General features: G+C 45.8%; 2 protein-coding genes across 3 annotated transcripts in view; one reads left to right on the top strand and one right to left on the bottom strand.

The window, feature by feature from the left end:
* The first annotated feature begins 3,152 nt into the window (after positions 1-3,152).
* On the top strand, positions 3,153-9,393 carry LOC131400099 (WD repeat-containing protein 91-like). The gene is made up of 6 exons (XM_058534832.1): positions 3,153-3,187; positions 3,923-4,183; positions 4,937-5,087; positions 6,466-6,560; positions 6,721-6,889; positions 8,964-9,393. The coding sequence occupies exons 1-6, from the start codon at positions 3,153-3,155 to the stop codon at positions 9,111-9,113; spliced, it is 861 nt and encodes a 286-aa protein (XP_058390815.1). The 3' UTR covers positions 9,114-9,393.
* Positions 9,394-9,474: 81 nt separating this feature from the next.
* The window catches only part of LOC131397548 (solute carrier family 23 member 1-like), a 53,947-nt gene continuing 41,042 nt past the window's right edge, over positions 9,475-22,379 (bottom strand). For both annotated transcript variants that reach the window (XM_058530645.1, XM_058530635.1), the window contains exons 9-12: positions 13,445-13,609; positions 12,947-13,055; positions 12,755-12,850; positions 9,475-11,419 (exon numbers count right to left, since the gene is read on the bottom strand). In XM_058530645.1, coding sequence (XP_058386628.1) covers positions 11,160-11,419; positions 12,755-12,850; positions 12,947-13,055; positions 13,445-13,609 — 630 coding nt within the window. In that variant the 3' untranslated portion in view covers positions 9,475-11,159. The remainder of the gene's footprint in view (positions 11,420-12,754; positions 12,851-12,946; positions 13,056-13,444; positions 13,610-22,379) is intronic.

A 22,379-nucleotide genomic window follows, 5' to 3' on the forward strand; every position in this document is an offset into this window, starting at 1 on the left:
GATTGTTCAGGAGCATGTTGTTTAATCTCCATGTATGTGTGAATTTTTTAGTTTTCTTCTTGTAGTTGACTTTTAGTTTTATACCATGGTGATGCTTGATATGATTTCAGTCGTCTTAAATTTTTTAAGACTTGTTTTGTGGCCTAACGTGATCTATCTTGGAGAATGTTCTGTGTGCACTTGAGAAGAATGTGTATTCTGCTACTTTTGGACGGAACGTTCTGTAAATGTCCATTAAGTTCATTTGATCTAGTGTATAGGTTAAGTCCAATGTTTCCTTATTGATTTCTGTCTGTATGATCTCTCTATTGTTGAAAGTAGGGTATTAAAATGCCATACTATTATTGTATTGCTGCCTATTTCTCCCTTCAGGTCTGTTTGTATTTGCTTTATATATTTAGGTCTTCCTATGTCAGGCATATAAATATTTCCAAGTGTTTTATCTTCTTGTTGGATTGACCCCTTTATCATTATATAATGACCTTGTCTGTTATTATAGTCTTTGGCTTGAAATCTGTTTTGTCTGAGGTAAGTTTAGCTACCCCTGTGGAATTCTTGAGACTGATTTGCCCTCTGGATCAGTAGATATGGAGAGGAATCAATGGATTTATGTAATGAGGGCTGTCAGACTTAGGTCACATCCCAGGGAGTAAGCACAGGCCCCCTGGGGCCCATGTGAGGGGTGCCATGGTTACCTCATGACCTCTCTGTTATCAGTTGTCTTGATCATGTCTTGCTTCTGGGAAGGTGAGAGAAGTCTTCTTCCACTTTCTAAATCTGTGGAACCTGTTCAGTGTTCCATGGACCATGGGGTACTTCTCAAGAATGGCCAGAAGCACTGAGAGAAGGGCCTTTTCTTGGTTATGTTATGTAGCTCCAGGATTATGACATTTCTTCTTATCTTTTCTGTTCAGTGTCCCTTTCTCCCAAGTGCTCCCTTTATGGTATTGCTTATTCAGCTTTCTCAGAGCATGAGGTTTGCTCTCAGATCTGGGCATGAATTCCAGCTCCAACAAGTTCTCCCTGTGTAGAGCAAGTAACTTAACCTCTCTAAGCCTCAGTTCCTTGTGTTAAAATCATGTTCTCATCTTTAAGGGGATGTTTGTGAAGTTCTTATCATGGTGCTTTGCATATGGTAAACATTCAATGAGTGATATATGTTGGTTCTATTATCGTTATTGTTGTTGTTGATTATCTTCTTATTTCTTTTCTCTTGAACAAGAACCATCCTTCTCCCAAAATAAGCCAGAACTCAGAGAACAAATACTTTCTCTAGAAGAAACATCTGTTACAAGCATAAGTAGATACCACTGGAGGTGACCTCAGTCAGAAAAACAAAACTAACAAATACCCTGTAGGTCAGCCACAGTTAGGCTCCAGGTAAACTAATTGTCCTTTAAAATTTCATTTCTTAACACATATTCACATGACTCCAAGCTCCCAAGGAATCTATGTTAATCATTTTAAGTTGTTTATTCTTAACATAAGAAGTAACAAGTTAAAGAACTAGAAAGGAACAAGCGGACTGTGGTTGAGTTTATTCTCTTAGTCACACCCTTGGCCCAAAACAAGAGAGGGTATTGTGTTCCTTTTTCCCTCCAGATTGTATGTTGCATAAATTTTTTTTTTATTGCCCAAACGTATAGTTGATGTAAATGTTATAACACCAAGCGTTGGGCCTGACCTGCCTCATACTCATGGCTTAGTAAGTGCTGGTCTCCTTCCCCTTAACTCAAGTTCACTGTTCCGATCAAATGAAGGAGACAGATGTATATCTACCTCCAGGTGACAGCTGTGGCAGACTGAGAGGTGCTGACGACCTGTCCTCTCATGATGGGGACTAGAGCATGGAGAGGAGGAGGTCTAGAGTTGTCCATGTGTCACTCTTGACCTTGCCCACCAGCTGAGATGGTAACATTTTAACGCCCTGCTCAGCACGGCCAGGGAGGACCCCTACCCGAGAGCTGTTGTGTAGAGACGCTGCTCCCCAGCTCCTGCTCCCCTCCTGGCCTGGGTGTCATGGCCGGGGCACAAACGAGAAGAGACTTACAGCCTGGTGTCTCCCGCTGTAGAAGGCTAAGGGAGCAGACCCAGCCTGTGGTTTCAAGTATGGGAAGAATCTCTTCAGCGGGCTGGCCACCGGGGAGTCCAGCTGGTCACAGCACCGGCAGCAGCGCCTGGAGGATCACGGCAAGGAGAGGAAGGAGCTTCTCTCTATGACTTGGCATGTACGGCTTGTCCTCTCCCCCCGCGGCAGGGATAGCACACGGCTACCGTGGATGGCCGTGGGAATTGTGGGGGTGCAGGGCCCGCTGTTACCTCTCTTGATTTCTGCTGCTGTGTAGAGCGTGGTTTTGCCTAACTGGGTTTAATTGCTTGTGCTTTGGTTGTTTTGCTGATATTGTGCCTGGCTCTTCCGTGTTCCCTTTTCCCGATGTGGCATTTCCCTAAGTAGGGGCCGTAAGATGCCAACTGAAAATGGTCCCACATGATGAGTTCTGTGATTGAATTGATTTGAGACCCCTTGCGTGCTGCATCCTTCCCCGAAGTTAACTGTGCGTATTAATGGTAGCGTGTCGCAGGCTCTCAGACTCCACAGAGAGACCTGTTCCCCTTGGTTGAACCCCGAATCCTCCAGACTTGCCTGATCACAGGAGCCTTTCCTCCTGAGGGCCACATGCCCACACAGTGTTGTGCTGTGGCCCAGGCCCTTGCCACTCTGACCCTGAGATTCCCCTCACTGTGAGTGTGGGTCGGGGTCTGCTCTTCCTGGCAGTGTGAGCTGCCTCCTTTTCCTTCAAATACTCTAGATTGAAGAGAAAAGCTCGAGGGATTTACTGCCTAAGTCTCTTATCTAAGTCACCTTGTTGTCCATTTATCAGGAGATGAATGCCTATTTTAAAGGCATTTCTGCTGATTCCCAGCCCTCTAGGTTCCAGGTTGATGGACACCAATAGACACTTATGGCTCCGATCTCAAATCCTCCTGTCCGGCGCTGTAGGATTAAAGACACTCCTGAGTTCAGCCACTCCCATAGGGCACTTTTCTGAGCCCCAGTCTCTCTTCTCTGTTATTATTTTGCTGTAGAACTGCTCTTCCTGTGACCCTGGGGAGTGCTTAGAGGAGCATCAGGAGCTCTGGGGGTGGTGGTGATGCCAGCTGATGCCCTGGCCTGGGTTATGTCTGGGTGAGCGGGTGGTAATCGTGGTGGCCACCACTTAGTGCACCAGGAGCAGAGACCAGGGCCACTGCAGACCCCGGGTGCCAGGGCATGTGGGGTGCCCTCTGGCGTCTGGCCTTGCTCTGGCTCTGCTGCTGTCCATGGGTCTCTGTCTTTATGCCTGGCCGGTGGCCTCAGTGTCTCAGTGACCCCCTCCCAGGAGGAGGCGCTGGTTGGCGTGGTGGTGTACTGCTGAGGGGCCAGCTTACCTCTGACTGACCTGGCTTCACGTCCAAGTCCTGCCCCTGGCCAGCTCTTGACCTTGGGCAAGTTACTTAACTGCTGCTGCTCTCAGTCCTAGTTTCCACAGCTGTAAAATGGCGTTGATGATAGGATCCACATGGTTTGGGGGAGGATTAAGTGAGAGAATCAGTGGTATTCACACAGTGTCTGGCTCACAGTAGGCGCTCACTAACCGACTTCTGTCATCATTGGCCTGGCCTGTCAAGATGGTGTGTATCCTGAGTCCCCTCAGCTCTGACAGGGAGGGGTGCCCGTGGCCCACTCCTTCCTCAGCAGGGCCTGTGTGAGGAGCAGGGTCTCTAGAAAGGGGCTGTCGGTGAAGCAGGCACCACCTCTCCAGGGGCGAACGGGGCGCTGCTCTCGCCGTTCAGAGCTCTCTCCTCTAGACTCCAAGACCACTGCGAGCCCCCTCAGAGTGCTGCGGCCTGGTGTTCTAGATGTCCCCCAGTGTGTCCCCAGGTGTGGTGAATGGCTGGGCCCAGCGCAGACCGTCACAGCTGACTTGTCCCCACTTTGCTTTGCACAGTGCGTCGAGAAGAAGCCTGAAGCTAGTGGCCCAGAGGGAGAGCCCTGCGCAGAGCTCCACGTGGAGGCCCTGGAGACGCTGACGCGGGCTTCCACAGCAGGCCCTGAGGGCGGAGGGGTCCACCCGGAGCAGCCGTTCATCGTGCTGGGGCAGGAGGAGTATGGAGAGCACCACTCCTCCATCATGCACTGCAGGTGGGTTTGGGCCAGGGTCGAGGCCCACCAGGGAAACGCTGACCAGGGTGGGGGCTGGTCTTTTCGGGCTATGCGTGTGAGGTGTGGCCGACAGGAGGATGGGGGACGAATGGAGGTACAGATGGTGGAATGGTCCCTGAAGGACCGTGCTCACCCCTGAACAGTCAGAGGAGGACTGGGCAACTGTCATCGGGGGCTCCTGCTCAGAGCTGTTGTTGGCTTGGTCAACTCCTCTATCCTTCCTAACTGTGGGAGTCTGAGTTTGAGGAACAAGTTACCTTTTATTTTAACCCTCTGACTTACTCAATTTTAATTTGCTTTATGTGGGTACTTTTAGGTAAGTGTTTTACATGGTAAAAACATACCTTTCACGAACAAGCCCTCCCGGGGTGTCATGTTCAGAGGATCAGTGGGTTCCTTGCTTTGACAGCCCTGATGGGCTCCAGAGCTGTGATGCAGGAGGCTCTCCGTCTCCAGAGCCTGCAATGGCTGAGCACGGGGTGAAGGTGCCTGCTGTTCTGTCCCCAGGGTTTACCACCGGGCTCAGCACACAATGGGTGCTTCATAGATAGTTCTTGGATGAATAAATATTTCTAGAAATCGTCCATGCCCACCCTTGGAGTGTAGGCATTTGGGGATTATTTTTTAAGACAGTAGGAAAATCAGTACATCCATCACCTGGTGGGCGTTAGCTGAGGAGGACGGCTGACTAAGGCAAGGATGCTAACAGCTTCCCTCTTTCTTTGGCCTTAGAGTGGACTGCTCGGGGTGGAGGGTCGCCAGCTTAGATTTAGACGGGGTCATCAAAGTGTGGTCCTTCAGCCCCATCATGCAGACCAAAGCGTCATCTGTTTCCAAGTTGCCGCTGCTCTCTCTGGAGTGGGCCACCAAGTGGGACAGGCTGGTGAGTAACGTCTTGCCTCGTTGCTCGCTCTGCAGTCTAAGTGACAAACTCCCCAGGGCTCTCCACCCGGCTCTGCCACCACAGGCCAAGTTGAGGCAGCCAAACCAGACCCCCTCCCTTCTCTCTCTCACTGGGATCTTGGGGACCACACATCCAAGACTGTCCCAGTGGGCATCTGTTGGGGGGTGGTAGGGAAGTTACTGGATTCACAAGAATTGTGATTAGACTGCGTGGGACCTGGAGAACGCTCTCCCGTCAGACGGCGGAGGCCTTCTTCCCACCTGTGGTGATCTGGCCCGCTTCTCCATCTGCCTGTGGAGGGACTGGCTTACTTCCTGTTCTCCCCCGTGAGCTCCTCTCACCTGTCCCCGTATCTAACAACCAACTGCAAACATTCTCAGCTTCTGCCTCCGGCTGCTAAGACCTCTCTCTGTGCCAGGCCCCCAGGGAAGCAGCTGGTGGGGGTGGTGTCCTAGTTCATGGTTCCCGGGTCTAATGCAGTTGTGTCACTCAGTGTTCATCTTCCTTCTGGACTTTAACATTTGTGATAGGATTTGTAGTTAAGGAGGTAAAGTTGATTTATAGTTTTTTCTTTCACTGTGTTCCATTTTGAGGGGATTATACCAGGCAGCCCAAGGGGCAAACCTTGTTTATTTATAATTTTTGACAACTGCAGGAATTATCCTTATGGTACTAGGATCTTGGGGCTTACCCTGTACCACTGTAATTTGCCAAGTGAATGCTGAGGTCATGATGTAGGGAACATTCCTGGGGGACACCCTCAGACCTGCTTCTGGTGCTTTCTTCTGGCAGCAGTCATTATTATCTTTGAAGCTTTTCACCAAATAGATCACAAATTCTTGAAGGCAAGGATAGCTTCTTCTATTTCTTCTGGAAGCCTTCACAGGCCCAGAGCTGGAGCTGTCCCCAGAACCTGCACATGGGCCAGTCACCCAGGTCTGGTGAGCACCGGGGCCAGCACCTAGGGAGGTGGTGGTGGGGAGGTCAGGAGTGAGAAGGAAGGGCTGGAACAGCTGGGCTTTAAAACTGAAAGAAAGGGAGGGAAGATCCGAGGGTCTCATTTAATCAGCCAGAACATTCCCACTACCTTGTATCTGAGGTGATACCTCTCTGCCATCCACAGATCATTTTGTGATTGTGCTTGTGTTCAAGGTCAGCTCTGATGTCTTTATTTAAATGTGAAATGAGGTTCTTTTTAGCCAGATTTCACTGAACTACCTGGAGAAGTGGAGGGGCCTCACCCCTGCAGCCTGCCCAGACCCGTACCTCCCAGGAGCAGGCCTGGCCCCACGTGGTCCTTCCTGACTGGGCCTGACCCCATGCTGTTCTTCGCACCTCCCGCCCCTTCTCATTCCAGCTCTTGCTGGGCAGTGGTGTGGGGACAGTGCGCCTTTATGACACGGAAGCCAAGAAGAATCTCTGTGAAATCACTGTCAACGACGATATGCCCAGGTGAGCTGGAGGCCACTCCCCCCACTCACTGTGCTCTGCGGGGCCCCGTCCTTTGCTGAGCCTTCTGCCCCACCTCCTGTGGCGGGCCCCAGCCTCAGAGCCGAAGCTCATCCTTCCTCTGCGCCGGCGGAGTGCTGACCCTGCCCCACGTCTGTTGCAGAATCCTGTCTCTCGCCTGCAGCCCCAGCGGGGCCTCTTTCGTCTGTTCAGCTGCAGCTTCGAGCCTCGCTTCTCAGGTGGACTTCTCGGCACCAGACATCGGCAGCAAGAGCGCTAACCAGGTTCCTGGCAAGCTGCTGCTGTGGAACACGAAAACCATGAAGCAGCAGGTGTGGGCCCTGCCGCTGCGGGTCACCCTCCCAGGACTCGATTTCTGAGAGTCTCTTCGCTCTCTTTGCTTTGGTCTCCTCAGGTTTTGATTTGTGAGGAAATTTCAAAGTTCAAGTGTTGAAAAGGAGTAATACTCCAGCTGGGCAGATTGCTAGCAGCTTAAGTCATTCAGAATTGAGCCACAAACTGAGAAGTCACACAGAGCCTATGAGAGGGCCCTTGTGGTTTATTTAAAAAATTTTTTAATTTAATTTTTGTTTATATGTAAAGACTTTATTTTTGAGCAGTTTTAGGTTCACAGCAAGACTGAGAGGAAGGTACAGAGATTTCCCATATACCCCCTGCCCCTTCCCACACACGGCCTCCCGTGCTATCAACACCCCCACCAGAGTGTGGTACATTCATTACAATTGATGCGTCTACACTTACTCCTCATAATCACCCAAAGTCCATAGTTTACATTAGGGTTCATTCTTGGTGTTGAACATTGTGTGGGTTTGGACAAATGTGTAATGACATGTATGCCCCCTTATAGTATCATACAGGGGATTTTCACTGCCCTAAAAATCCTCTGCTCCACCTATTCATCTCCTTCACCCCACAACCCCTGGTAACTGTGGTCTTATACTGTCTCCGTAGTTTTGCTTTTTCCAGAATATCATGTAGTTGGAATCATACAGCCTTTTCAGATTGGCTTCTTTCACTTAATATTGTGATTCCAGTGGTTATTTTGGGGAGACGACTGGAGTCTCCTTCTGACTCCCTGTTAACTTAGAATTGCATAAAAATGACAGTAGCACTTGGAGTAGTGAGGACACATGCATATTCTTAAGAAGTGACAGCCCAGCTCACGGGGCCATGTGGCCCACCTTCCTCAGGAGCTGAGGACCCGTTCCCATCCAGAACAGGAGATGCCTGCAGCTGTGACCCTAACCCCTAGAGAGATTCATTGATGTCTGAACTCACCTCTTTAAAATGCAGTGATGTTTCTTGTTAAAATTAGTGTTGGTGCTCAAAAGTGGTGTGGCCCTTATGTTGAACAGATCGTTTCCTGATGTTGCTGGACACTTGAAGGGTCCCTGTCTCATAGGTGGGCTGTGTTCCAAGTGTTCAGTTTGCACCTTACTGCATCTGCTGGCAGAGATGGTGTAAATTCCCATTGGGAAGTCTCACAGGTGTCTCAGGCCTATGAGGGCCACACCCGAATTCTTGACCAACATACCTCGCCACACCTGTTCTCCTCTAGTCTTCCTGCATCCCACTGAGAAACAGTGCGTTTCCGGGCCCATCCTTCTCCCTCACCCAACACCACCAATCTATGAGCAAACGTTGTCAGTTCCACCTCCCAAATGTCTTCCCAGTCTGACCACTTCTCTGCACTTCCAGGGACACACCCTAGACCCGCTGTCTAGTGCCCCTCAGCCGGACAGCTGCAGGACCTCCTGCTGTGGCACCCACCCCCCGTCTCCCCACAACCACCTAGGGGACAGGCAGACACTGCAGCACGTCATGCTCCTTCCTGCTCTTCCAGGTTTCCCATCCCCTGTCCCTCAAGGCCCTGCATGCTGCCCCTTCCCACACTCCAGCCTCCTGGTGCTTCCTGCCCTTCTCATCCTGCAGCCGCAGGCCCTTCCTGTGTGCTGCCCCCTTTCCAGAGGCTTCTTACCCCACCCTGTCTGGCAGACATCTGTCCTCCAGCATCTCTTAGAAGCTTTCCTGTTTACAACCCAGTTTGGTTAGTTCCTTCTTAATCCTGCCATTTTCCTCAAGGCACTTACCATGATTTCTAATTTTATCTTCACTTGTTATTTTAAAATTTCAAATTAAATACTGAATACGTATATAAGAATATTGAAATTGTAGATATATGGTATAATGAGAATAAAAGTAGTAAAATAAGCACCTATATACACCACAGTTTAAAAATGAAACATTACCAATACTTTTTATGCTCCTATGTGCCCCTCCCTAGGCTTGGTCTCCTTCCCCCTACCAGAGAGAACTGTCTTGAATTTTGGTTTATTATTCCATTACATTTTTACATTTATTTTTTATTTTTATTTTTCTTACTAGCTCCAGTTCTCCCTGGATCCAGAGCCCATTGCTATCAACTGCACAGCCTTCAGTCACCATGGGAACTTGCTGGCCACAGGGGCGGATGACGGCGTCATCCGGCTGTTTGGTAAGCAAGTGTGCTCACAGCAATCCTGGTCCCCTCCTTAAATGTCTCAGAGAAGAGAGTTGAATTTTTGCCAGCTAGACTAGAGGCTGTTGCAAACCCGATTCAAGATGCTTACAATAGAGCTTAACTTTGTCAGGGTCTGGTGTTTCAAGAGCACCCTCTGTAATCACCTTGCACGTGGTCAGTGTGAGTGGACGCGGGAGGGTGGAGCTTAGCAGTCCTTCATTCTTGAGCTGTTGCATCTGAGTCCTCAGGCCTGAGTGAGAGCCAAGAGGACACATGAGCTGATGCTGTCCTGTCCTCTCGGTGAGGCTAGTTCATTCTCCCCATGAAAGCATTAGAACAGTGTGCATCGGAATCATCTGGCACGCTGTTTAAAGATGCTCATGCCGCCCGTGTCCCAGGAGACCCAGAGTCAGAGGGTCAGGGATGGGACTAGGGACTGTATCTTTAACAGATCCCCAGGGCACCCTGGTGGGAAGTTACAGAGGCCTCGTAGGAAGGACTTTTGTGTCCTCCTAGACGAACGGGCTCTGCCCAGGGATTCCAGAACCTTACTTTTGACCCAGTGAAAGAAGCTGCTTGTGGGGCTCAGAGGCAGCCTGGCCTCTTCGGCAAGCGTCAGCTCTGTGACACCTGTCGGGTCCTGGAGGCCCTCTGCCTCCAGAACAGCTCCCACCCACTGGGCAGAGGGCGAGGGGTGCCTCCTGTCCTGGGCTGATGCCTCCCCGGGGCCCGGGCGGGAATCTCAGAGGCATCTGTTGCCTCAGATATGCAGCAGCACGAGTGCACTATGAACTGTAAGGCCTACTGCGGAGAGGTCTACTCCGTGGAGTTCAGCTACGACGAGAACACTGTGTCCAGCATCGGCGACAACGGGAAGATAGGTGATCAGGATCAAGATCAGGAATTTCTGCCCCTCTGGCTTCGGCATCTGAGATTGCAGAGCACACCAGGATAGCATGATGGGCTGGGTTAAAATCCTGACCATCGCTTTTACTAGCTCTGACGTTGGGCCTCTCTCTGCCCAGTTTTGTCATCTGTAAGATAGGGATAATCATAGTAACCAGTTGGAGAGGATCTTTGTGAGGTGTAAATGAGTTCAATGGGCGTTGGCTATTCTTATAAAAGGGGAGTATCCACATCCTTTCTCCTTCTCGTAGCAGAATTGACTCATCCCACTGTAGATGGAGCAGTGTGGTCTCGATTTGGGGCCAGGTTGTGCTGTGGTGAGCTTGGTCGTTGGGTGGTCACAGCATGAATGTGTAGAGTTTGCCTGGGGGGGTGGGGACAGCTTCCCAGAGGCAGCTGTGTAGGACTTAGCAGAGTCAAGAAATGCTGTAAAAAGGAAGCTGGGGGAAAAAAGTAAAAGTAACCGCTCCCTTGTAGCTTTTATACAGGGTGGGGTAGGCAGAGGTGGCAGAAAGACTTGCTTTTCACGTATGCTCTCCTGGACCTTTTGGATTTTATACTATCTACCAGTATTATCCTTTGTTTATACGATTCCTCCTGTGTTTTTGTGAGGTCTCCTAGTTTCCTTCCTTCCCAGTTAAAAGAATCAATAAATCCCATCTCCCATTTTTGAGTTACTTTTCTCATTTCCAGCCAAAAGTGCCCTAACCAATTCCAAAGAGATCTCCTCTGTGGCTCAGCAGGGAATTTGGAGGTTGTGGCCAATCCCCCTGCTGCTCCAGGGCAGAGCTGTCTGACTTATTTCACTTAGCATAAAGCCCTCGAGGTCCATTCATGTTGTCGCAAATTGCAAGATTTCATTCTTTTCTATGGCAGGATAATATTCCATTGTGTGTGTATATATATATATACACCACATAGTCTTTATCCATTCATCCATCAGTGGACACCTAGGTTGTTTCCATATCTTGGCTATTGTAAATAATGCTGCAGTGACCATGGGGATGTATATATCTTTTCGAATTAGTGTTTTCATTTTCTTCAAATAAATACCCAGAAGTAGAATTGCTGGATCATACGGTAGTTCTATTTTTAAATTTTTGAGGAACCTCCATACTGCTTTCCATTGTGGTTGTACCAATTTACATTCCCACCCGCAATGCAGAGAGTTCTCCTTACATCCTGGTTTCTGTGGCATCCTTCAGACACTCTCCTGAGGAATCGTGGGAGTAGAGGGTAAGCTGGCATGCTCCAACCTCACCTGTCCCACGATGTTCCACTCTGGGCCAGAAGGGGAGGTACCGAGTATAGGAGGAAGTGCAGAACTTTGTGCCAATCCCACAGGGGAGGCCGTAGACCTCTGATGCCTTCGTAGTCTCCTCAGACTGCTCGTGGATTTGATTCCATGCCAGGAGGCCTCTCTCCTCTGGACTTCCTAATAGGAGACAGTGAGCAGTCAAGGCCAGGCCCTGATGGAGCTGGGCCGAGGTGGGCTGGAGGGAGCCTCTGGTGCCCTCTGCAGGCACTCATGAGGCCTCCTCTCAATGCCCTCCACCTGCCAAAAGGGCCGCCTCCTCCTCCTCCTCCAAGCCCATCTGAAGAATCACAGCTCAGCTCATCAGGCATCCCCTGAGCTCCCACTGTGGGGCTGACATGGTGCATAGCTCCGAGGTAGGATCCGTATATGAACCACCATCCTCTCCTCATCTTTAGGAGTAGGCCTCTCTGCATTTAATGTTTCTGGAATGCAGATGCATTTTTATACTTGGGAGAGAGAAGAAAGGTTGAAAATAGAATACTGTGAAGCAGGGGCTATCATAGAGGTCCTGTCGAGGCTGTGCGAGGATCAAGAAGGCAGCATTGAAAGCCATCAGTGATGGCAGCTCTGCACTCTTCATCTTCAGTGTCCTCAGCACTTATCGACTCAGTTTGCTCATCATCACACTTATTACCCTGTATTCTAATTGTCTGTTTTCCTGTCACCCTCCCCTATTAGCCTGTGGGTTTCTGGAAGGCAGTGGGCATGTCTTTCTGCTCTTTGTATTCTCAGTACATAGCGTCTGGAGTACAGCAAGTGCTCAATGGGTTTTTATTGAAAATATGAATGAATGAGTGAATGAATACGTGTGTTCTCTCCCTCACCAACTAGACTGCAGCCTCTGGGGATGGAGTTGTGTGCTTTGGTTTTGCTTCTGGTGCATTTCTCACCTTAGGGCTGTGTTATGGGCTCAATTGTGTCCCCCCAAAAATCATATGTTGATGTCTTAACCCCTTATACTTCAGAATGTGACTATATTTGGAGATAGGACCTTTAAAGAGGTGATTAAGTTAAAGATGAGGTATTTAGGGTGGGCCCCAAACTAATCTGACTGGTGTCTTTCTAAGAAGAGGAGATTAGGACACGGAGACAACAGGGGTGCACATACACAGAGGAAAAGGCACGTGAAGACACAGCATGAAGGTAGCCATCTGCAAGCCAAGGAGAGAGGTCTCAGGAGAAACCAACCCTGCCAACTCATTGATCTCAGCCTTCTAACCTCCAGACTGTGAGAAAATACATTTCAGTTGTTTAAGCCCCCCAGTCTGTGGTATTCTGTTATAGCAACCCTAGAAAACTAATACATGCCTGTACACCCCACCCAGACCCAGAGCCTCTTCAAGGTATGCTGAGGCCAGCTGACATGGTAATCTGGGGCAGAGAGGCAATGTGAGTGGCCAAATACTGACCATGTACCCAAACGCCTAGCTTATAGGCGCAAGTGATCTGTACCTGGGATGGTGTTGTCCAGTAGAAAGCCCAAAAGTCCACCTACAAACATGTCCGTGGTCAGCAGCACCTGGATGACCTGGTTCAGTTGGGGAATCCCTAGAGTGGAGACAAAAGTGACAGGGATTCCCCTGGACAAAGGGCCCCACTGGCTCTTCCCCTGGAGTGGTCACAATGTAGAGAATGGAGAATCACCTGTTTCGAGCTTCTCAGTGTTCTTGTTCACCCAGTTGGGAATAGCAAGCCCACAGAAGATGGAGAATCCAAAGACAAAAATGTTCCTGGATGAGTTCATGTCCACGTACTGCAGGAGAGAGGCCCCCATGGCAGCCCAGAACCATCAGCACCTGTACTGCACATCAATCTAACATCCCTCAAATGCCCCCTCCATTCCCACCACCACCAGACTGGGAAGGGAGGCTGGACTCGGAGTGATACATCCTCTTAGTGGGCCAGCCAGGCCCTAATTCCAACTTGAACTTGGGAGTTGAGTGGATAATCCAATACAAGCTGATGCAGTTCCTGTATTTTAGAAGTTTGGATGCTTCTGGCTATTTCTTTCTTCCATTTGGGGGCCAGTGTGTTTCCTGGGAACAAGGATGCCCTGCCCATCCCTGTTCCATTCATCTCATCCCCATGGGCTCCTTTCAGGGGATGCAATGCTGCTGCTTTTCCAGGGGTGCCTCGCCTCACCTGCAGATTGGAAATCCCCACAGCAGCGATGACTCCGAACATCACCAGGAACATGCCTCCGATCACAGGGGTTGGGATAGTGGCAAATGCAGCCCCAATCTTCCCAAATACTCCCATCAGGAGCAGTACACAGCCCGCTGCAACAATCACCATCCTGCTCCCCACCTGCAATGTTCAAGTAGATGGGGGACAAGGAGTTCAGCCCCAGCCAGGCCACATGCCCAGAGGCTTCTGCCCTGCTCCCAGGGCACCTGGAACATTGCTCCAGTGGACTTGCAGGAACAGCACCACTTCACCCCAAAATGGTCCCCACTCTGCTCCCACGTGGGGCTTGGGAAAGAATGTGTGTGTGACCTTGGATCCTGGCCTCTGCCCTCACCTCTCCATTCTGGTGCTCTCACACTTGTCTTCAAGTCCTGACTCAAATGCTCCTCTTCTAAGACAGCTTTGTAGTGAGGCAGGAGGTGTCTCTTGGGAAGCAGTGGCCAGTGCTTAAGAATGGATGTTTCAGAGCGAAACCCAGCTCTGCATCTAACTAGGTGTGTGACTTTGGGTTTATTACCTAAACTCTCCAGATGTCAGCCTGTAAATTTACCAAATGGGATTAATAATACTTACTTCACACGCTCATTGTATGAAGGCAGCATTACCCTGATACCAAAGCCACATAAGTACACTACTAGAAAAGAAAACTACAGATCAATATCCTTGATGAATATAGATGCAAAAATTCTCAACAAAATATTAGCAAACTGAACTAAACAGCACATTAAAAGGACGAAGATCAAGTGAGATTTATTCCAGGGATGCAGGGATTGTTCAACATCTGCAAATCAGTCAGTGTGATACACCACACTAATAGAAAGAAAGATAAAAATCATATGATCATCTCAATAGATGTAGAAAAAGCATTGGACAAAATTCAACATTCTTTCAAGATAAAAACTCTCAACAAATTGGGTATAGAAGGAATATACCTCAACGTATTAAAGGCCATATGTGACAAACCCACAGCTAATACGATAATCAACAGTGAAAGGTTGAAACCTTTTCCTCTAAGATCAGGAACAAGACAAGGGTGCCCATTTTTGCTACTCCCATTCAAAATGGGAATGGAACATAGTACTGAAAGTCCAGGCCAGAGCAATCAGGTAAGATAAAGAAATAAAAGGCATCCAAATCAGAAAGGAAGAAGCAAAATTGTCTTTATTTGCAGATCATATGATCTTATGTGTAAAAAAGACTCAACCAAGTAACTGTTAGAACTAATCAATGATCCAGTAAAGTTGCAAGATATAAAAGCCAACATACAGAATCAGTTGCATTTCTATACCCTAAACAACAAAACATCTGAAAAAGAAATAAAGAAAACAGTCCTCTCATAGTAGCATTAAAACAACAAAACACTTAGGAATAAACTTAACCAAGGAAATGAAAGATCTGTACGCAAAAAACAATAAGACTCTGATGAAAGAAATTGAAGAAAACACAAAGAAATGGAGAGATATCCCATGTTCATGGATCTGATGAATTAATATTGTTAAAATGTCCCTACTACGCAATGTTATCTATAGACTCAATGCAATTGCTATCAAAATTCCAATGGCATTTTCCACAGAAATAGAAAAAACAATCCTAAAATTCATACGTAACCACAAAAGACCCTGAATAGCCAAAGCAATCCTGATAAAGAAGAATAAAGCTAGAGGCATCACAATTCCTCATTTCAAACTATACTACAAAGCCATAGTAATTAAAACAGTAGGGTACTGGCATAAAAATAGACACATAGACCAATGAAACAGAATCAAGAGCCCCCAAATCAACCGCTGCATATACAGTCAACTAATACTTGACGAGGGAGCAAAGAATACTCTATGGGGAAAGGATAGTCGCTTCAATAAATGGTGTTGGGAAAACTGGGTAACCGCATGCAGAAAAATGAAATTGGACCACTCACAAAATTTAACTTGAAATGGATTAAAGACTTTAATGTAAGACCTGAAACTGTAAAACTCCTAGAAGAAAACGGAAAAATTTCCTTGACATTGGTCTTGGCAGTGATTTTTTGGATATGATACCAAAAGCACAAGCAACAACAGGAAAAATCAACAAGTACATCGAACTAAAAAGCTTCTGCACAGCGAAAGAAACAATCAAGAAAATGAAAAGGTGATCTATGAAATGGGAGAAAATATTTGGAAACTATATATCAGATAAGGGTTTAATATCCAAATGTATAAAGTACTCGTACAACTCAATAACAACAACAAAAATGATTTAAAAATGGGGAGAAGAACTGAATAGACATTTTTCCTAAGAAGATATACGAATGGTCAATGGGTACATGCAAAGATGCTCAACATCACTAATCCTCAGGAAAATGTAAATCAAAACCACAATGAGGTATTATCTCATACCTGTTAGAATGGTTATCATCAAAAAGACAAGAGAGGTGTTGATGAGGCTATGGAGAAAAGGCAACCCTTGTGCATTGTTGGTAGGAATGTAAATTGATGTGGCCACTGTGGAACTCAGTATGAGATTCCTTAAATATTTAACAATAGAACTAGCATATGATCCAGTAATATTTCTGGGTATTTATCTGAAGGAAATGAAAACACTAACTGGAAAAGATATATGCACCCCTATATTCATTGTAGTATTATTGACTATAGCCAAGATATGGACAACCTAAGTGTCCATCAATGGATAAAGAAAATGTGGTGTGTGTGTGTGTGTGTGTGTGTGTGTATATATACATATGTATATATACATATGTATATGTATACATATATACATATGTATACACACACACACACACACACACACACACACACACAATGGAATATTAGCCTTAAAATAAGAAGGAATCCTGCCATTTGTGACAATATGGGATGGACATTGAGGGCATTCTGCTAAGTGAAAGAAGTCAATGAAAGAAAAATACTGTACGATATCATTGTATGTGGAATCTCAAAAAGCTAACCTTGTAGAAATAGTAGAATGGTGTTTACCAGGGGATGTGGGGTTGGAGACATGGGGAGACATTTGTCAAAGAGTACAACTTCTGGTTAGAGGATCAATAAGTTCTGGGGATCCTAATGCCTGGCATTGTGATTCTAGTTAATAATACTGTATTATATACTTAAAGTTGATAAGAGAGTAGATATTAAATGTTCTCACCACACAAAAGAAGCAATCGTTAAGTAATGTGATGGAGGTGTTAGCTAATGGTGGTCTTCATATTGCAATATATAAGTGTACCAAATAAGCACATTGTACACCTTAAACTTACACAATGTTCTATGTCAAGTATATCTCAATACAGCTGAGAGGGATAAAAGGAAAATCATTGTGCCTGGAGCACAGTCACACAGGAAGGGACACTAGATGGGATGGAGAGCAAGGCAAAGGGTCTGTCATGAGGGCTTTAAGGGTCATAGAAAGGAGTTAGAATAAAATCCAAGGCAGGACATAAGCAAATCCTGGTACATATCTACAGTGGAATATTAGTCAGCCTCAAAAATGGAGGAAATTCTGACACATGCTACAACATGGATGAACCTTGAGAACATTATGTTAAGTGAAATAAGCCAGACGCAAAAAACAGATACTGTATTATTCCACTTATATGAGGTACCTAGAGTAGTCAGATTCATAGAAACATAAACTAGAATGCTGGTTGACAGGGGCCGGGGGAGGGGGAATAAGGAGTTGTTTAACTGCTACAGAGTTCAGATTTGCAACATGAAAAGAGTTCTGGAGATCGGCCGCACAACAATTTAAATGTATTTTAGTCCGGTGAACTGTACACTTAGAAATGGTTAAGATGGTCAATTTATGTTATGTGTATTTTATCACAATTAAAAATAATCCAAAGACAAAGGAAACTCTTAGTAGAGTTGTGTTTAGCAAGGTGGTGATGTGGTGTTATTTACTTTTCAAGAAGTTCCGTCTGTAAAAGTCACTTCATTATTATTAATTGATACATTTCCTCGGTTAGGACAAATTAGATTTTCTCAACAAGCAATTATTATGGAATATGTATAAAGTATGATTTCTCCTTAATCTCTATGTGGGTTCACTTGGAATACAAAACTGAGATGCGGCCCCCTCCCATGGTGTTATACAGCATCAACTGGTCCTATCAAGAATCTTACAAATGAGATTTTCTTCTGGTTCATTTCTCCAGAGGCTCAAGTGTTGCGGTAGAGTCACTAGTAATTGCTATTAGCTGGTTGCATAGAGTTTTTCGAGTAGCTAAGGGTGTGGGAATGCTAAGGAAGTACATTTCACCCCCTTAGAGTAGATCTTAAAATTAAGTTTCTACAAAGGTTAAAAAAACAAAACACAAGGAGTGCTGTCAGCATCATAGCAGAGTGAGCTCTTCCCTTACACTCTCCCCCCTAAGATACAACAAAAAGGACACTCATAAATCAACAGAGGACACTGGCCCAACACAATAGACGTCTGAGAGATCCATGTCACCATAGGTCTGAAGGTGGAGGTGCTGGACCTCCTGGGAGCCAGTGCAAGGAGGTAAGCGATCAAGGGCGCAGAACCACATGCGGCGGATGACGCACGACTCTGAGTTGAGAGAGGGAAAGGCCAGGCCTCTACTGGAATGCCTTCGCTCTCAGAGTTGCCTCCCAAACCATGGGAACGCTCCACACTGAGGAAGGTAAGCAATCATTGGGGCATCTTCACCAAGCCAAGCAGCCCAGGAGGACAGATGGAGCGCAGAGCGAGAGAACCCCCCGGGATCACACATGTGAAACTAAGCACCCCTCCCCCTATTCAGTGCACCAGCTCAGCTGGTCGGCCAGAGCAAGGGGCCCCTGCCAGCGTGCCTCCATATACATATGTAAAGCAGTGGTGTCCAGCAGGCAAACACAGAAGGGCCCTATCAGCACAGCTTCCAAAGAACAGGCACAGCTGTCATGAATCACGGTGGGATCAGAATACAAAGTCCCTTGGCCAACCCCCACCCCCAGTGGCAGCACGTAGAATCTGCAGCCAGATACTACCATTATGCAATGGCCCAAATCCACCCTGTCAAATAGTATGAAGAGGTATATTAACACTCCAGACCAGAAGGAGAATGACAAGCACCTAGAAATCAATTCTAAAGTCACATAAATGTACAATCTAAATGACAGAGAATTCAAAATAGCTGTCATAAAAAAACAACTTACAAGAAAGCTCAGAAAAACCGTTTAGTGAAATCAGGAATAAAATTAATGAAAAAAGGGACTTCTTCAAAAAGGAGATTGAAACTATTAAAAAAAAATCAGAAATGTTGCAGATGAAAAACAATGAATAAGAGAGAGAAATCTGGAGTCCTTAAATAACACAGCTGATATGGAGGACAGAATCAGAAATTTAGAGGACAGAAATAAATGCTTCAGATGGAGGAGGAGAGAGAACTAAGACTAAAAAGAAATGAAATTCTCCGAGACATATCCAACTCAATTAGGAAATGCAACACAGGTATTATAGGTATTCCAGAGGGATAAGATAGGGAAACAAGAGCGGAGAGCTTATTCAAAGAAATAATAGCTGATACCTTCCCAAACCTGAGGAAGGAGCTGGAACTACAAGTAAAAGAAGCTAATTGAACTCCTAACTATGTCAGTGTAAAAAGACCTTCTCCAAGGCATATATTAGTAAAACTGGCAAAAGTCAATGACAAAGAAAAAATATTAAGGGCAGTATTAGGCAGAAGAAAATAACCTACAAAAGAACCCCTATCAGGCTTTCACCAGATATCTCAGCAGAAACCTTACAGGCTAGGAGAGAGTGGAATGTTATATTCAAAATGCTGAAAGACAATAACTTTCAACCAAGAATACTCTATCCAGTGAAAAAAATCCTTCAGATATGATGGAGAAATAAAACTTTCCCAGATAAACCACAGCTGAGGGAGTTCATTGCCACTAGACCCCTGCCTGCAAGAAATGATAAAGAAGGTCCTCATACCTGAAAAAAAAAGAAAGGTTTTACAAAGCCTTGAGCAAGGAGATAAATAGGCAGACAAAATCAGAAAACAGCAGCTCTCTATCAGAACAGGTTAGCAAACACTTAATTATAACATTAAAGGAAAGGAAAATATCAAAAATAATTCTAATCACTTAATTTTAAATACAAACTCAACACAAAACAAAATAAGTTGTGATAACAATAACTTAGATGGGGAAGAGGTAAGGGATGGAACCTGCTTAGACTAAGGAAGTAAGAGGCTGTCAGAAAATGGACTAGATCACCTATGAGATTTTTTTATAGAAACCTCAAGGTAACTACTGAACAAAAAATCAGAACAGAAACCGAAACAAATAAATAGATAATTAATTAATTAAATAAAGAGAAAACAGAAAACCATCATAGAGAACAACCAAACTGGATTGGCATTCAGAAATACATGGGAGCAGAAAGAAAGGAGTACAGAACAACTGGAAAATAGTGATAAAAATGGCAGTATTAAGCCCTCATATATCAATAATCATTCTAAATGTAAATGGATTGAATTCTCCAATCTAAAGACACAGAGTGGCTGAATGGATTAAAAAACAACACCCAACAGCACTGATGTCAGCATCATGGCGGAGTGAGCTTTCCCGTAAGCTCTTCCCCAAATAAGATACGGCAAAAGGAACAGTCACAGACCAACTACAGACTCCTAGACAGCAAAAAGCAAGATTAGAAAGATCCACACTGTGGCACATCTGAGAGTGGACATGCTGGGGCCCCCGGAGGAAGTGTAGAGAGGTAAGGAGAAATCTTCTCCCTCCCCATCAGATCAGCGATCCAGCTCTGCATGGGTCCCAGAGTGGGGGAGGTGCATCCCTCTGCGGGGAAACCGTAGCTCTTCAGGCTCTCTCAGCGAGTGGGAATCTCCCACACAGAGGACTCAGGACTGCTGCAGGGGTGCCATCAACATCTGATCACCCCAGGAGAGCAGATAACGGGTGAGTGAGAAGCCCCCCATTCCAGGGACCCAGCGGGCAAAAGAGAGAGCCCCCACACCCTCCCCACATGCCTGACACTGAAGCTCACCCGACCAGACCAGACCGAGCGGCCGGCCAATCACAGCAAGCAGCTGGGGCAGAGCACAGGGAGCTCAGATTACACTGCCCTTAACACCCACATGGTGGAGGCGGGTGGAAATTGCAACCAGATATTTCCAGGATGAGGAAAAACAAAGCGAATACAGGAACCACAATGCAAAGTTACGTGAAATCACCACACCAGAAGGAAAATGACAAGCACCCAGAAACCAACCCTGAAGACACAGAAATCCATAACCTAAACGACAGAGATTTCAAAATAGCTATCACAAAAAAAGCTCAATGAAATACAAGATAACACAAACAATTCAATGAGATAAGGAGGTTCTTCACAAAAGAGATCGAAATCATAAAGAAAAACCAATCAGTACTGATGGAGATGAAGAACACAATGGAGGAGACAAAGGAGAATCTGGAATCTTTAAAGAACAGATCTGACAATATGGAGGAAAGAATTAGCATTATAGAGGATAGAAATACAGATATGCTCCAGATAGAAGAGGAGAGAGAACTAAGACTAAAAAGAAAAGAAGAAAGTCTTCCAAGAAATATCTGACTCTATTACGAAATGTAACAAGAATTATAGGTATTCCTGAGGGAGAAGAGAGGGAAAGAAGAACAGAGAGCCTATTCAAGGAAATAATAGCTGAGAACTTCCCAAATCTGGGAAAGGAGGAGGAAATAGCAGTAAGTGAAGCCTATAGGTCACCTAAATACATCAACAGGCAAAGGCCCACTCTACGACATGTAGTGGTAAGGCTGGCCAAAGTTACTGACAAAGAAACAATATTAAGGGCAGCTAGACAAAAACAAAAATTAACGTACAAAGGAACTCCCATCAGGCTCTCAGCGGATTTCTCAACAGAAACTTTACAGGCTAGGAGAGACTGGAATGATATATTCAAAATACTGAAAGAAAAACTTTCAGCCAAGAATACTCTATCCAGCAAAAATTTCCTTCAAATATGATGGAGAAATAGTAACTTTCCCAGATAAACAAAAGCTAAGGGAGTTCATGGCCACGAGACCCCCGCTACAAGAAATACTCAAGAAGTCCCTCAGGCCTGCAAAAAAGAAAAGAAAAGGAATACAAAGCTTGGAGCAAGGAGAAAAATAGGTAGACAAAATCAGAAAAGTAGTAGATCTTTACTGGAATAGCTTAGCAACCACGTAAATGCCAAACTCAAAGATCAAAGGAAGGAATTCACCAAAAATAAATATAACCTCATTACTGTAAACACACACCCACAATACAAGATAGAATAAGGTATAACAAGAACGACTTAGAAGGGGAAGAAGAAAGTGATTGAACTCACTCAGTATAAGGAAATAAGAGGCCATCAGGTAGTGGACTATCTCATACACAAGATTTTTTATACAAACCTCAAGGTAACCGCTAAACAAATAATCAAAACAAAATCACATGATAAACAAAGAGAAAACTAGAAGAGTCATAAGACAGAACAACCAAACTGAATTGGCAGTCCGAAACAAATGGGACAAGAAACAAAGGAAATGCACAAGAACCGGAAAATAAGTGACAAAACAGCAACATTAAGCCCTCATATATCAATAATTACCCTAAATGTAAATGGATTGAACTCTCCAATCAAAAGATACAGAGTGGCAGGATGGATTAAAAAGCAAGACCCAACAATATGCTGCCTCCAGGAAACACATCTCAGCTCTAAAGACAAGCACAGGCTCAGAGTGAAAGGATGGAAGACAATACTACAAGCTAATGGCAAACAAAAGAAAGCAGGTGTTGCCATACTCATATCAGACAAAGTAGACTTCAAGATAAAACAGATTGAGAGAGAAAAAGAAGGAAAAGATATAATGATAAAAGCGACACTCCACCAAGAAGA

This window comes from Diceros bicornis, chromosome 3 (assembly GCF_020826845.1).
Source record: "Diceros bicornis minor isolate mBicDic1 chromosome 3, mDicBic1.mat.cur, whole genome shotgun sequence".
Lineage (NCBI taxonomy): Eukaryota > Metazoa > Chordata > Mammalia > Perissodactyla > Rhinocerotidae > Diceros > Diceros bicornis.

Coding starts and splice junctions, on each gene's coding strand:
- LOC131400099 (XM_058534832.1), top strand. CDS start 3,153: ATGCCAGCTGATGCCCTGGCCTGGGTTATGTCTGG. Junction 5,088..6,465: donor CCACCAAGTGGGACAGGCTG/GTGAGTAACGTC, acceptor TTCTCATTCCAG/CTCTTGCTGGGCAGTGGTGT. Junction 6,890..8,963: donor CGAAAACCATGAAGCAGCAG/GTGTGGGCCCTG, acceptor TTTTCTTACTAG/CTCCAGTTCTCCCTGGATCC.